The 14,244-nt window shown below is 41.5% G+C and overlaps 1 protein-coding gene across 1 annotated transcript in view; it reads right to left on the bottom strand.

The window, feature by feature from the left end:
* Positions 1-503: 503 nt before the first annotated feature.
* Positions 504-14,244, bottom strand: part of LOC129868398 (NLR family CARD domain-containing protein 3-like) — a 33,620-nt gene continuing 19,879 nt past the window's right edge. Inside the window, exons 7-11 of the mRNA XM_055942343.1 lie at positions 9,800-11,591; positions 9,342-9,515; positions 1,882-2,055; positions 1,619-1,665; positions 504-1,077 (exon numbers count right to left, since the gene is read on the bottom strand). Of these exons, the coding sequence (XP_055798318.1) occupies positions 545-1,077; positions 1,619-1,665; positions 1,882-2,055; positions 9,342-9,515; positions 9,800-11,591 (2,720 nt within the window). The 3' untranslated portion in view covers positions 504-544. The remainder of the gene's footprint in view (positions 1,078-1,618; positions 1,666-1,881; positions 2,056-9,341; positions 9,516-9,799; positions 11,592-14,244) is intronic.

The raw sequence follows: 14,244 nt of genomic DNA, 5'->3' as shown, positions 1-14,244 counted from the left end.
TGTGTCCAGTGTGTGTATGTGTCCAGTGTGTGTATGTGTCCAGTGTGTGTGTGTGTATGTGTCAAGTGTGTGTGTGTGTACAGTGTGTGTGTGTGTACAGTGTGTGTGTGTCTGTCCAGTGTGTGTGTGTGTGTGTGTGTGTGTGTGTGTGTGTGTGTGTGTGTGTGTGTGTGTGTGTGTGTGTGTGTGTACAGTGTGTGTGTGTGTACAGTGTGTGTGTGTGTGTGTGTACAGTGTGTGTGTACAGTGTGTGTCTGTCCAGTTTGTGTGTGTGTGTGTGTGTGTGTCCAGTGTGTGTGTGTGTGTATGTGTCCAGTGTGTGTGAGTGTGTACAGTGTGTGTGTGTCTGTCCAGTGTGTGTGTGTGTGTGTGTGTGTGTGTGTGTGTGTGTGTGTGTGTGTGTGTGTGTGTGTGTGTGTGTGTGTGTGTGTGTGTGTGTGTGTGTGTGTGTGTGTGTGTGTGAGTCCAGTGTGTGTGTGTGTGTGTTTGTGTGTGTGTGAGTCCAGTGTGTATGTTTGTGTGTGTGTGTGTGTGTGTCAGGTAATTATTTCAGGGACACTGAGTCGCCAACATCATAAACCCTAAACCCTGGATAGAGGGGCTCAGTGAATGTGGAGGTGAATGTGATCAGGTGGGTCAGTGTGTCAGAGGAGGCTCTATAGAAGGACAGAGTGCCGGCTGGCCAGTCCAGATACACTCCTACTCTGTGGGAGCTGGATGGGGGGACGTCTATGGTAGTGTCATTATTATTGTGCCAGGCAGAGTAACTGTTGTCATAGCAGAACAGACTCCAGGACTTGTCATTGTATCCAAGACAACAGTCATCACCCCCTCCTCTCCTGCTGATTCCTTTATATGTCACTCCTATAACAGCCCCCATTATCCCACTCCACTCTACCTCCCAGTAACAGCGCCCAGTCAGACCCTCTCTACACAGCACCTGTTCCCAGACCTCAAATCTCTCTGGGTGATCAGGATACGGCTGCTCCTTTCTCCTACATGTCACCTTTCTGTTCTCCTCAGACAGAGAGAGGCGTCTGTCTACTGTGTTTAGGTCCAGTGTGAGATCACAGACATCTGATGGATGAAACCAGACTCAATATTAGAAATCATCATCATTCACATTAGAATGTTAACTCACTTTTCACTAATTCATTTAATGTAGATGTTTCTAGGTATCAAAAGGAGAAGTTAAGGTAACTTGAGACTTGTTGAATGAGTATGTAAGATGTTTGGGATATGTACCGGTATGTGAAGGCTTCTGAATGTGGGACTTTGTGCGTTTTCAACAATCCCACTAAGATTCAAAACTGCTATGTGCCTTTTATCAACATTGACATACCGAATTCTTTGAAAAAGCTAATTCACTGATTATTTGACATTTGACATATGTTATACTGTATGGTAATATAAAACACACTTATTCCCATTCATTACACACACACACACATTGTCAAAGCAACTCTTTGTAAACTTTGGTGTCCCTGATTTCTGCTTCTGTAGAACTACAGCTGATATTTAATATGAACAAGTCAGTAATGATGGTGGTCTTTGACTTTGACTTAACTTGAATTAAGACTTATTCTTAGTCATATTCTTCACAGCAGTCAACACTCACATTTTCTAAGCCCAGGTTTCATTCTGTTCTCTCCACCATGTTCCACACTGTAGCGGTAAGCAGAAGAACAGACAGTCATTGAGGGATACACTGGACACACACACACACACACACACACACACACACACACACACACACACACACACACACACACACACAGTCAGCATATAACTTTGTCCAAGTGTTGGTCAGAATGTTTGTCTTAACTAGCCTGATAAGTCAAACATGTCTGATATGAACATTGACATAAACCCTCTACATACTTGAGTTTCTCCAGTCTGCAGTGTGGATCCTCCAGTCCAGCAGAGAGCAGTCTGACTCCTGAGTCTCCTGGGTGATTGTAGCTCAGGTCCAGCTCTCTCAGGTGTGAGGGGTTTGACCTCAGAGCTGGGACCAGAGAAGCACAGCCTTCCTCTGTGACTAGACAGCCTGACAGCCTGCAAAGAGTCAAATCATATTAAAATCACACTGATATTCTTTGGTGGTGAAAATAGTGGCAGAATATTTTTTTCACATATTCAGATATATCAGTGTCCTGAAACCTGCAATATCTATTCATAAATGAATGTATTATTATTATAAATGACAAATCATAAAATTATTGCTTGTAGAGAGAAACATGTATAGCACAAATATTTGAGTAGACTGACCAGACCAGTTTAAAAAGCAGTATCAGTCAAAAGACAGACAGTGAGGTATCAGATTTAGATTGTATTGAGTATACAATCCACACCATATCTATAATGACAGTGAGGTATCAGATTTAGATTGTATTGAGTTTACAGTCCACACCATATCTATAATGACAGTGAGGTATCAGATTTAGATTGTATTGAGTTTACAGTCCACACCATATCTATAATGACAGTGAGGTATCAGATTTAGATTGTATTGAGTTTACAATCCACACCATATCTATAATGACAGTGAGGTATCAGATTTAGATTGTATTGAGTAAACAGTCCACACCATATCTATAATGACAGTGAGGTATCAGATTTAGATTGTATTGAGTATACAGTCCACACCATATCTATAATGACAGTGAGGTATCAGATTTAGATTGTATTGAGTATACAGTCCACACCATATCTATAATGACAGTGAGGTATCAGATTTAGATTGTATTGAGTATACAATCCACACCATATCTATATTGACAGTGAGGTATCAGATTTAGATTGTATTGAGTAAACAGTCCACACCACATCTATAATGACAGTGAGGTATCAGATTTAGATTGTATTGAGTATACAGTCCACACCATATCTATAATGACAGTGAGGTATCAGATTTAGATTGTATTGAGTAAACAGTCCACACCATATCTATAATGACAGTGAGGTATCAGATTTAGATTGTATTGAGTATACAGTCCACACCATATCTATAATGACAGTGAGGTATCAGATTTAGATTGTATTGAGTATACAGTCCACACCATATCTATAATGACAGTGAGGTATCAGATTTAGATTGTATTGAGTAAACAGTGTTCACTCAAAATGACACAACGACTATGTTCCTGTTGAACAACGTTTACTAAACCGTATTACCACAATGGCCAGCAGCATGGTTACCATGACACTCAGGCAGGTCCATCAACACTGACACTCCCAGGCGTAGTAATAACAGAGTGATATCACCGTAGTAACAGAAATATAGGGAGACTTAAAACATGAACTTAACAATCTCCCACTTTTCTTTAAAGACAAATAAAACAACAACATAATGAAATGTCCCAAGTATTATTTAAGTTTCTCATTACAAATGGGTTGTGTGACTCAGTTTATATTTGTATTAGTCAAGCTGCCACTTTCCATTACTGAGTGTCTTTAGGAGCACAAGACCGGATGCTCCCTTTTTAGTCAGACAGTCAGGAAGCTGCTCCTTTGTGGTCGACCAGGAAAACAGCTTTGAGGTGTGGAATCACAGTTGTAGCAAAGGTCTGTGAGCGACCCCAGATGAAGTCATCAACTTGACAGGCAAGTACTCCAGTCAAGCCAATAGAAAACTGCAGGATCCACTTGTGACATGTTTCCACCTGTACTCAGCATTGTTGCCTTGACTTTGCTGTACCAGTAGAGTGATGCACCTGCCAGGCCAGACACACACCTTTTTAGTTTCCACAGTGTTCCTTCACTCTTAGCTTCAGGCGGAGGTCAGATGTGAATGTCCCTTGATGCTCTGTTCCCTGCAAAAATGCAGATTTGATGTGTATGGAATTAAGTTTCCATTGTTTCTGGCAGATCATTGTGATCAGCATTCTGAGTGACTCTGAGGCGCATGTCGGTGAGTCGTTTGGGAGTTGTTTAGCAGACAGCTCCTCTAAACCTCTAGCCACTAGGTGAGTCTTTTGGGAGTTGTTTAGTAGACAGCTCCTCTAAACCTCTAACCACTAGATGAGTCGTTTGGGAGTTGTTTAACAGCCAGCTCCTCTAAACCTCTAGCCACTAGATGAGTCTTTTGGGAGTTGTTTAGCAGCCAGCTCCTCTAAACCTCTAGCCACTGCATGAGTCTTTTGGGAGTTGTTTAGAAGACAGCTCCTCTAAACCTCTAGCCACTGCATGAGTCTTTTGGGAGTTGTTTAGCAGCCAGCCCCTCTAAACATCTAGACACTAGATGAGTCGTTTGGGAGTTGTTTAGGAGACAGCTCCTCTAAACCTCTAGCCACTAGATGAGTCTTTTGGGAGTTGTTTAGCATCCAGCTCCTCTAAACCTCTAGCCACTAGATGAGTCTTTTGGGAGTTGTTTAGCAGCCAGCTCCTCTAAACCTCTAGCCACTAGATGAGTCGTTTGGGAGTTATTTAGCAGCCAGCTCCTCTAAACCTCTAGCCACTAGATGAGTCTTTTGGGAGTTGTTTAGCAGCCAGCTCCTCTAAACATGTAGCCACTAGATGAGTCTTTTGGGAGTTGTTTAGCAGCCAGCTCCTCAAAACCTCTAGCCACTAGATGAGTCTTTTGGGAGTTGTTTAGCAGCCATCTCCTCTAAACCTCTAGCCACTAGATGAGTTGTTTGGGAGTTGTTTAGCAGCCAGCTCCTCTAAACCTCTAGCCACTAGATGAGTCGCTTGGGAGTTGTTTAGCAGACAGCTCCTCTAAACCTCTAGCCACTAGATGAGTCGTTTGGGAGTTGTTTAGCAGACAGCTCCTCTAAACCTCTAGCCACTAGATGAGTCTTTGGGAGTTGTTTAGCAGCCAGCTCCTCTAAACTAATGTTTCGGTAGAAAGGAAAAAAAGAAAAAAAAGACATTTCCCTGGTGTATATATCCCTGTGTTTCCCTGGTGTATATATCCCTGTGTTTCCCTGGTGTATATATCCCTGTGTTCCCTGGTGTATATAGCCCTGTGTTTCCCTGGTGTATATAGCCCTGTGTTTCCCTGGTGTATATATCCCTGTGTTTCCCTGGTGTATATATCCCTGTGTTTCCTTGGTGTATATATCCCTGTGTTTCCCTGGTGTATATATCCCTGTGTTTCCCTGATGTATATATCCCTGTGTTTCCCTGATGTATATATCCCTGTGTTTCCCTGGTGTATATAGCCCTGTGTTTCCCTGGTGTATATAGCCCTGTGTTTCCCTGGTGTATATATATCCCTGTGTTTCCCTGGTGTATATATCCCTGTGTTTCCCTGGTGTATATATCCCTGTGTTTCCCTGGTGTATATATCCCTGTGTTTCCCTGGTGTATATATCCCTGTGTTTCCCTGGTGTATATATCCCTGTGTTTCCCTGGTGTATATATCCCTGTCTTTCCCTGGTGTATATATCCCTGTGTTTCCCTGGTGTATATATCCCTGTGTTTCCCTGGTGTATTTATCCCTGTGTTTCCTGTTTCTCTGTACCAGTTCGTCTTGTATGTTCATCAAGTCAACCAGCGTTTTTCCCTACTCCTGCTTCTATTCTTTTTTGATAGTCCTCCCGGTTTTTGTCCCTTGCCTGTTTTCTGGACTCTGTACCCGTCTGCCTGACCATTCTGCCTGTCCTGACCTCTAGCCTGCCTGACCATTCTGCCTGTCCTGACCTCTAGCCTGCCTGACCATTCTGCCTGTCCTGACCTCTAGCCTGCCTGACCATTCTGCCTGTCCTGACCTCTAGTCTGCCTGACCATTCTGCCTGTCCTGACCTCTAGCCTGCCTGACCATTCTGCCTGTCCTGACCTCTAGCCTGCCTGACCATTCTGCCTGTCCTGACCTCTAGCCTGCCTGACCATTCTGCCTGTCCTGACCTCTAGCCTGCCTGACCATTCTGCCTGTCCTGACCTCTAGCCTGCCTGACCATTCTGCCTGTCCTGACCTCGAGTCTGCCTGACCATTCTGCCTGTCCTGACCTCTAGCCTGCCTGACCATTCTGCCTGTCCTGACCTCTAGCCTGCCTGACCATTCTGCCTGTCCTGACCTCTAGCCTGCCTGACCATTCTGCCTGTCCTGACCTCTAGCCTGCCTGACCATTCTGCCTGTCCTGACCTCTAGCCTGCCTGACCATTCTGCCTGTCCTGACCTCTAGCCTGCCTGACCATTCTGCCTGTCCTGACCTCTAGCCTGCCTGACCATTCTGCCTGTCCTGACCTCTAGCCTGCCTGACCATTCTGCCTGTCCTGACCTCTAGCCTGCCTGACCATTCTGCCTGTCCTGACCTCTAGTCTGCCTGCCACACTGTACCTCCTGGACTCTGATCTGGTTATGACCTTTTGCCTGTCCACGACCATTCTCTTGCCTACCCCTTTTAGTATATTAATAAATATCAAAGACTCTAACCATCTGCCTCCCGTGTCATCTGGGTCTCGCCTTGTACCTTAAACCACACTGCTATTCTTTGAGGGTATCACCTTTCATTTGAAGTATTCTGACTAATTCACTCATAGTGTATTAAAGTAGTCAGTAGTTTAGTATTTGGTCCCATATTCTTTGAACACAATGACTATATCAAGCCTGTGACTGCCATGATTGAGAAAGATCATGAATGAATCATTAATAATAATGAGTGAGAAGGTTAGAGCCTACAACAAAACATGCTAACCTCTCACCATTACCAATAACAGAGGCTACAACAAAACATGCTAACCTCTCACCATTACCAATAACAGAGGCTACAACAAAACATGCTAAACTCTCACCATTACCAATAACAGAGGCTACAACAAAACATGCTAACCTCTCACCATTACCAATAACAGAGGCTACAACAAAACATGCTAACCTCTCACCATTACCAATAACAGAGGCTACAACAAAACATGCTAACCTCTCACCATTACCAATAACAGAGACTACAACAAAACATGCTAACCTCTCACCATTACCAATAACAGAGACTACAACAAAACATGCTAACCTCTCACCATTACCAATAACAGAGACTACAACAAAACATACTAACCTCTCACCATTACCAATAACAGAGACTACAACAAAACATGCTAACCTCTCACCATTACCAATAACAGAGACTACAACAAAACATACTAACCTCTCACCATTACCAATAACAGAGAATACAACAAAACATGCTAACCTCTCACCATTACCAATAACAGAGGGGGTCTGATCTTTGTGCCTATGTAACTTTCTCATTTATCATCATTCACGATTCATTAATTATTATTCATAATCATGGTAGCATCCACATGAATGTAGAAGTGTTCAGAAACATCTTCTATTCTTACTGACAATACAAGTGAAGTGACTCCAAAATGACAGGACATTATTCACCATTCAGTTTCTATTAGGAAAAATATAATCCAAAACACTACCAAGACAAACTGCAAATGAATTCAACAAGTTAGTAGAATCACAAGCTTGATGTAATCACTGCAGGCATGGAATGTGGGACCAAATACTAAACTTATGACTATTTTAATACAATATATGTAAATGTGTCCAAATAATGTAGACTTCTTCAAATGGGAGACTACAGTGCCTTGCAGAGGTATTCATCCCCCTTGGTGTTGTTCCTATTTTGTTTCATTACAACATGTCATTTAAATAGATTTCTATTTGGATTTCATGTAATGGACAAACACAAAATAGTCCAAATTGGTCAAGAGAAATTTTAAAAAATTACTTACATTTAAAAAAAAATTAAAAACAGAAAAGTGGTGCGTGCATATATATTCACCCCCTTTGCTATGAAGTCCCTCAATAAGATCTTGTGCAACCAATTACCTTCAGAAGTCACATAATTAAAGTCCACCTGTGTGCAATCTAAGTGTCACATGATCTGTCACATGATCTCAGTATATATACACCTGTTCTGCAAGGCCCCAGAGTCTACAACACCACTAAGCAAGGGACACCACCAAGCAAGCGGCACCATGAAGACCAAGGAGCTCTCCAAACAGGTCAGGGACAAAGTTGAGGAGAAGTACAGATCAGGGTTGGGTTATAAAAAAATATCTGAAACTTTGAAAATCCCACGGAGCACCATTAAATCCATTATTAAAAAATTGAAAGAATATGCCACCACAACAAACCTGCCAAGAGAGGGAAAACTCACAAACCAGGCAAGGAGGGCATTAATCAGAGAGGAAACAAAGAGACCAAAGATAACCCTGAAGGAGCTGCAAAGCTCCACAGCAGAGATTGGAGTATCTGTCAATAGGACCACTTTAAGCCGTACACTCCACAGAGCTGGGCTTCACGGAAGTGTGGCCAGAAAAAAAATACATTGCTTTAAAGAAAAAAATAAGCAAACACATTTGGCGTTCGCCAAAAGGCACGTGGGAGACTCCCAAAACATATGGAAGAAAGTACTCTGGTCAGATGAGACTAAAATTGAGCTTTATGGCCATCAAGGAAAACGCTATATCTGGCGCAAACCCAATACCTCTCATCACCCCGAGAACAACATCCCCACAGTGAAGCATGGTGGTGGCAGCATCATGCTGTGGGGATGTTTTTCATCGGCAGGGACTGGGAAACTGGTTAGAATTGAAGGAATGATGGATGGTGCTAAATACAGGGAAATTCTTGAGGGAAACCTGTTTCAGTCTTCCAGAGATTGAGACTGGGACGGAGGTTTAAGCTAAAGCAACACTCGAGTGGTTTAAGGGGGAAAATATAAATGTCTTGTAATGGTCAAGTCAAAGCATAGACCTCAATCCAATTGAGAATCTGTTGAATGACTTATAGATTGCTGTACACCAGCGGAACCCATCCAACTTGAAGGAGCTGGAGCAGTTTTGCCTTGAAAAATGGTCAAACATCCCAGTGGCTAAATGTGCCAAGCTTATAGAGACAAACCCCAAGAGACTTACAGCTGTAATTGCTGCAAAAGGTGGCTCTACAAAGTATTGACTTTGGGGGGGTGAATAGTTATGCACACTCAAGTTCTTTTCTTTTTTCTTTATTGGTTGTTTAACAATAAAAAATATTTTGCATCTTCAAAGTGGTAGGCATGTTGTGTAAATCAACTGATACAAACCCCCAAAACATCTATTTTAATTACAGTTTTTTAGGCAACAAAATAGGAAAAATGTCAAGGGAGTGAAAAGTTTTGCAAGCCACTGTACAAACATAAATATGTATGTGAAAGGTGACATTCTGTTCTGTCACCTAATATGAAACATTCTATCTCAAATCCAAAATGCTGGAGCATAGCACCAAATGTAAAACTGTAAGCTTCACTGTCCAAACACATATGTTGTGGACTATGTGTGTCTGGTAAACACATGTGGATCTGGTGAACAGTTATCACTTGTTGACCAACTACAGGAATACTGACCTCAGAGTCTCCAGTTCACAGTGGGGACTCCCCAGTCCAGCAGAGAGCAGCTTCACTCCTGAATCCTTCAGGTCATTGTTACTCAGATCCAGCTCTCTCAGGTGTGAGGGGTTTGACCTCAGAGCTGAGACCAGAGAAGCACAGCCTTCCTCTGTGACTCCACAGCCTGACAGCCTGGGCAAAGAGATCATCATGACTTCAAACACACTGTTAATTTTAACGAGTAGTGTAAAAGGACAATGGCAGATGCATTTGGTTAAGTATCCGAAACAACATATAGATTCATCTTCCATCTCCTAGAATTGTACGGTCATTTTGTTATACTAATGTGAAAATCAATGCATTTATTCAATATGTTTTTCAATATAATATTATACACATATTATTATGCATATTTTTCTCTAAACTGAATATTTCTTCCTGATGATTAGTTCTTATATGTCACTTTATTTACTCACAGAACAGCTCTGGAGGCTTTGACCACTGGCAGCAGCCTCAGAAGACCTTCCTCTGATCTGGAGTATTTCTTCAGGTCAAAAACATCCAGCTCCTTTTCTGAAGTCAGCAACACAAAGACCAGAGCTGACCACTGTGCAGGTGACAGGTTGGGTTTTGAGAGACTTCCTGATCTCAGGTAGCTTTGGATCTCCTCCACTAGAGAATGGTCATTCAGTTCATTCAGACAGTGGAACAGATTGATGCTCCTCTCTGGAGAGAGATTCTCCCCGATCTTCTCCTTGATGTACTTGACTGTTTCTTCATGGGTCTGTGAGCTGCTTCTTGTCTTTGTCAGTAGACCTCGTAAGTGCTTCTGATTGGACTCCAGTGAGAGGCCCAGAAGGAAGCGGAGGAAAAGGTCCAGGTTTCCCGTCTCACTTTGTAAGGCTTTATCCACAGCACTCTTGTAGACAGCAACTTTAGGCTTGTCTCTGAACAGCGCAGAAAGGTTCCTGGACGTTGATTGTGGTTCGGCCATTAGATTCTCATTGTTGTTGATGAATGAGAGGAACACATATACAGCAGCCAGAAACTCCTGAATGCTCAGATGAACAAAGCAGTACACCTTGTCCTGGTACAGCCCACATTCCTCTTTAAAGAGCTGTGTGCACAATCCTGAGTACACTGAGGCTTCACTGACATCAATGCCAGCCACTTTCATGTCTTCTTCATAGAAAATCAGATTGCCATTCACAAGCTGTTGAAAAGCCAGTTTTCCCAGTGACAGAATGCTCTCTTTATTCCAGTCTGGACCTGTCTCTTCTTTCCCAAGATACTTTTCATTCTTCTGTTTGGTATGAAACACCACAAGGTGTGTGTACATCTCAGTCAGAGTCTTGGGCATCTCTTCTCTCTTATGTTTCAGCATGTGTTCAAGGACTGTTGCAGAAATCCAACAGAAGACTGGAATGTGGCACATGATGTGGAGGCTCCTTGATGTCTTTATGTGTGAGATGATTCTGCTGGCCAGGTTTTCATCATTGAATCTCTTCCTGAAGTACTCCTCCTTCTGTGGGTCATTGAACCCTCGTACCTCTGTTACCTGGTCAACACACACTGAAGGAATCTTATTGGCTGCTGCAGGTCGGGTAGTAATCCAGAGGAGAGCAGAGGGAAGCAGATTTCCCCTGATGAGATTTGTCAGCAGAACATCCACTGAGGTTGACTCTGTGACGTCCCAACAGATCTTGTTCTTCTGGAAGTCTAGGGGCAGTCGGCACTCATCCAGACCGTCAAAGATGAACAGAACTTTGTACTTGTTGTAGATGGAGATTCCTGATTGTTTGGTTTCCATTGAGAAGTGATTGAGAAGTTCAATGAAAGTGTGTTTGTCCTCTTTCATCAAATTCAGCTCCCGAAAAGGGAATGAAAATACAAATTGGACATCCTGATTTGCTTTTCCTTCAGCCCAGTCCAGAATGAACTTCTGCACAGAGACTGTTTTTCCAATGCCAGCGACTCCCTTTGTCATCACAGTTCTGATACGTTTGTCTTGTCCAGTTAAGGGTTTGAAGATGTCGTTACATTTGACTGCAGTCTCTGGTCTTGCTTGTTTCCTGGTTGTTGTCTCAATCTGTCTCAGCTCATGTTCATTATTGACCTCTCCTGTTCCACCCTCTGTGATGTAGAGCTCTGTGTAGATCTTATTGAGAAGTGTTGGGTTTCCTTGTTTAGCGATCCCCTCAAATACACATTGAAACTTCTTCTTTAGATTAGATTTGAGTTCACGTTGGCAAATCACAGCAAGCTCATCTGAATGAAGAAATAACACAGAGGATATTAATATTACGTATGTTTTAATGCCTACAGTATTGTAAGACGGTTATAACGTTTTACATTATAATAATTGATTCTCTTAACTGACTGTCTAAATGTGTAAATGTTTTCATAATGCATTACAGACTGGTGTGACTGATTATATTATTATTGGTATTATTGATGGTATTATTAATGTTGTCTCTCTCTCTCTCTAAATGAATCACCACAACACATCCCTGCTGCTACTTGATGAGGTCACTAGGTGTTGTGTTAACCTGTTGGGGATGGGGGCGCTGTTTAGACTATTTATGCTAATTTGGCTAATTTTTTAAACGGCTTCCCACAAAATCCTTGATCGTACAATATGCATATTATTATTATTATTGGATAGAAAACAGTCTATAGTTTCTATAGGAGTTGAAATTTTGTCTCTAAGTGGAACAGAGCCCATTCTACAGCAATTTCCCTGACATGGAGTCAGATTTGAGAAATGTTGGCCACTTTTCTGAAGTCAGTTAAAAGGGCACTGTCGTTGCTATGACTATACGGACACTTCTTACGTCTTCCCCTGGATGCCTTTACGTGATGACGATTCCAACGGGGTCGATTGCGCGTTCACAGGCCCTACAAATGAAAAAAACCTTTAGCTAGCAAGTCTTTTCTTGCTGCGTAACGCGCGTGGAAGACACCGACCCTCTCCTGTTCCAAGCGTTAGTTTAGCCTGTTATATTTCTCCGGTCATCTTTTCACTCGTTATAGGAGTTACAAACATCATAAAGTAGTTAATTTAAAGCGTTTTATAGCAATTTATATCCGTTTAGTGCGATTTTGGGACATTTATTTTTGCAACGATGTGAAAAGTTGGGCACGCTTTTCAGTTCATCCCGAACGCAGTTGACATTTCCACATGGCAAGAGGACAGCTTTCCACCAAAAGACGATTTCTCCCAAGAAAGGATCCTTTGCCCAAGATACTGATGGAAGAACAGCTCAAGGTAGGACATTTTTATTATGATAAATCGTGTTTCTGTCGAAACATTTTAGTGGCTTAGGACGCCATGTTTTTTGACGTAGCTTCGCTTGGCGCAAACTGTATTGAAAAGTAAGGATAAATTAAAAAATGTAATAACGCAATTGTATTAAGAATTAAATTGTCTATCAATCCCTGTCCACCCTATATTTTTTAGTCACGTTTATGAGTATTTATGTATAAGAGTAGATCACTGTCTAAGTGGCGCAAGGACAAATTCTGACCAGCTGAGTTACATTTCACATTGTCTAACCATGATTTTGGTGGCTAAATATAAACATTTTCGATCAAACTGTATATGCATGTTGTAATGTGATGTTACAGGAGTGTCATCGGAAGAATTCTGAGAAGGTTAGTGAAAAAATTAATATCTTTTGGCGATGTTGACTTTTATCGCTCACTTTGGCTAGAATCAATGCTGGGCTGCTAATTGCTATGTGCTAAGCTAATATAACGATTTATTGTGTTTTCGCTGTAAGACACTTAGAAAATCTGAAATATTGTCTGTATTCACAGGATCTGTGTCTTTCGATTCGTGTATGCTGTGTATTTTTACGAAATGTTTGATGATTAGTAGTTAGGTAAACACGTTGCTCATTGTAATTATTCTAGTCCATTTGTGATGGTGGGTGCAATTGTAAACTATGCCATCTACCTGAAATATGCACTTTTTTCTAACAAAACCTATCCCATACCATAAATATGTTATCAGACTGTCATCTAATGAGTTTTTTTGTTGGTTAGGGGCTATAAATATCTTAGTTTAGCCGAATTGGTGATGGCTACTGGTGTTGGTGGACAAATAAAAGATGGTGGATTATGCTAATGTGTTTTTAGGTAATAGATGTACATCTTTACATATTGTGTCTTCCCTGTAAAACATTTAAAAAATCGGAAATGTTGACTGGATTCACAAGATCTGTGTCTTTCATTAGCTGTATTGGACTTTAATGTGTGAAAGTTAAATATTTTAACCTGTCTAGGATCAGCGTGGCGCTAGCGGCACACCCCCCCCCCCCCCCACTGAAAAACCAGTGCCGCGAAATTCAAAAAAAATATTTTTTTAAAATATTTAACTTTCACACATTAAAGTCCAATACAGCTAATGAAAGACACAGATCTTGTGAATCCAGTCAACATTTCCGATTTTTAAAATGTTTTACAGGGAAGACACAATATGTAAAGATGTACATCTATTACCTAAAAACACATTAGCATAATCCACCATCTTTTATTTGTCCACCAACACCAGTAGCCATCACCAATTCGGCTAAACTAAGATATTTATAGCCCCTAACCAACAAAAAAACTCATTAGATGACAGTCTGATAACATATTTATGGTATGGGATAGGTTTTGTTAGAAAAAAGTGCATATTTCAGGTATATGGCATAGTTTACAATTGCACCCACCATCACAAATGGACTAGAATAATTACAATGAGCAACGTGTTTACCTAACTACTAATCATCAAACATTTCGTAAAAATACACAGCATACACGAATCGAAAGACACAGATCCTGTGAATACAGACAATATTTCAGATTTTCTAAGTGTCTTACAGCGAAAACACAATAAATCGTTATATTAGCTTAGCACATAGCAATTAGCAGCCCA

This window comes from Salvelinus fontinalis, chromosome 2 (assembly GCF_029448725.1).
Source record: "Salvelinus fontinalis isolate EN_2023a chromosome 2, ASM2944872v1, whole genome shotgun sequence".
Taxonomy (NCBI): domain Eukaryota; kingdom Metazoa; phylum Chordata; class Actinopteri; order Salmoniformes; family Salmonidae; genus Salvelinus; species Salvelinus fontinalis.
Note: the sequence above shows the minus strand (reverse complement) of the source record. Positions and strands in the feature narration are given on the sequence as shown.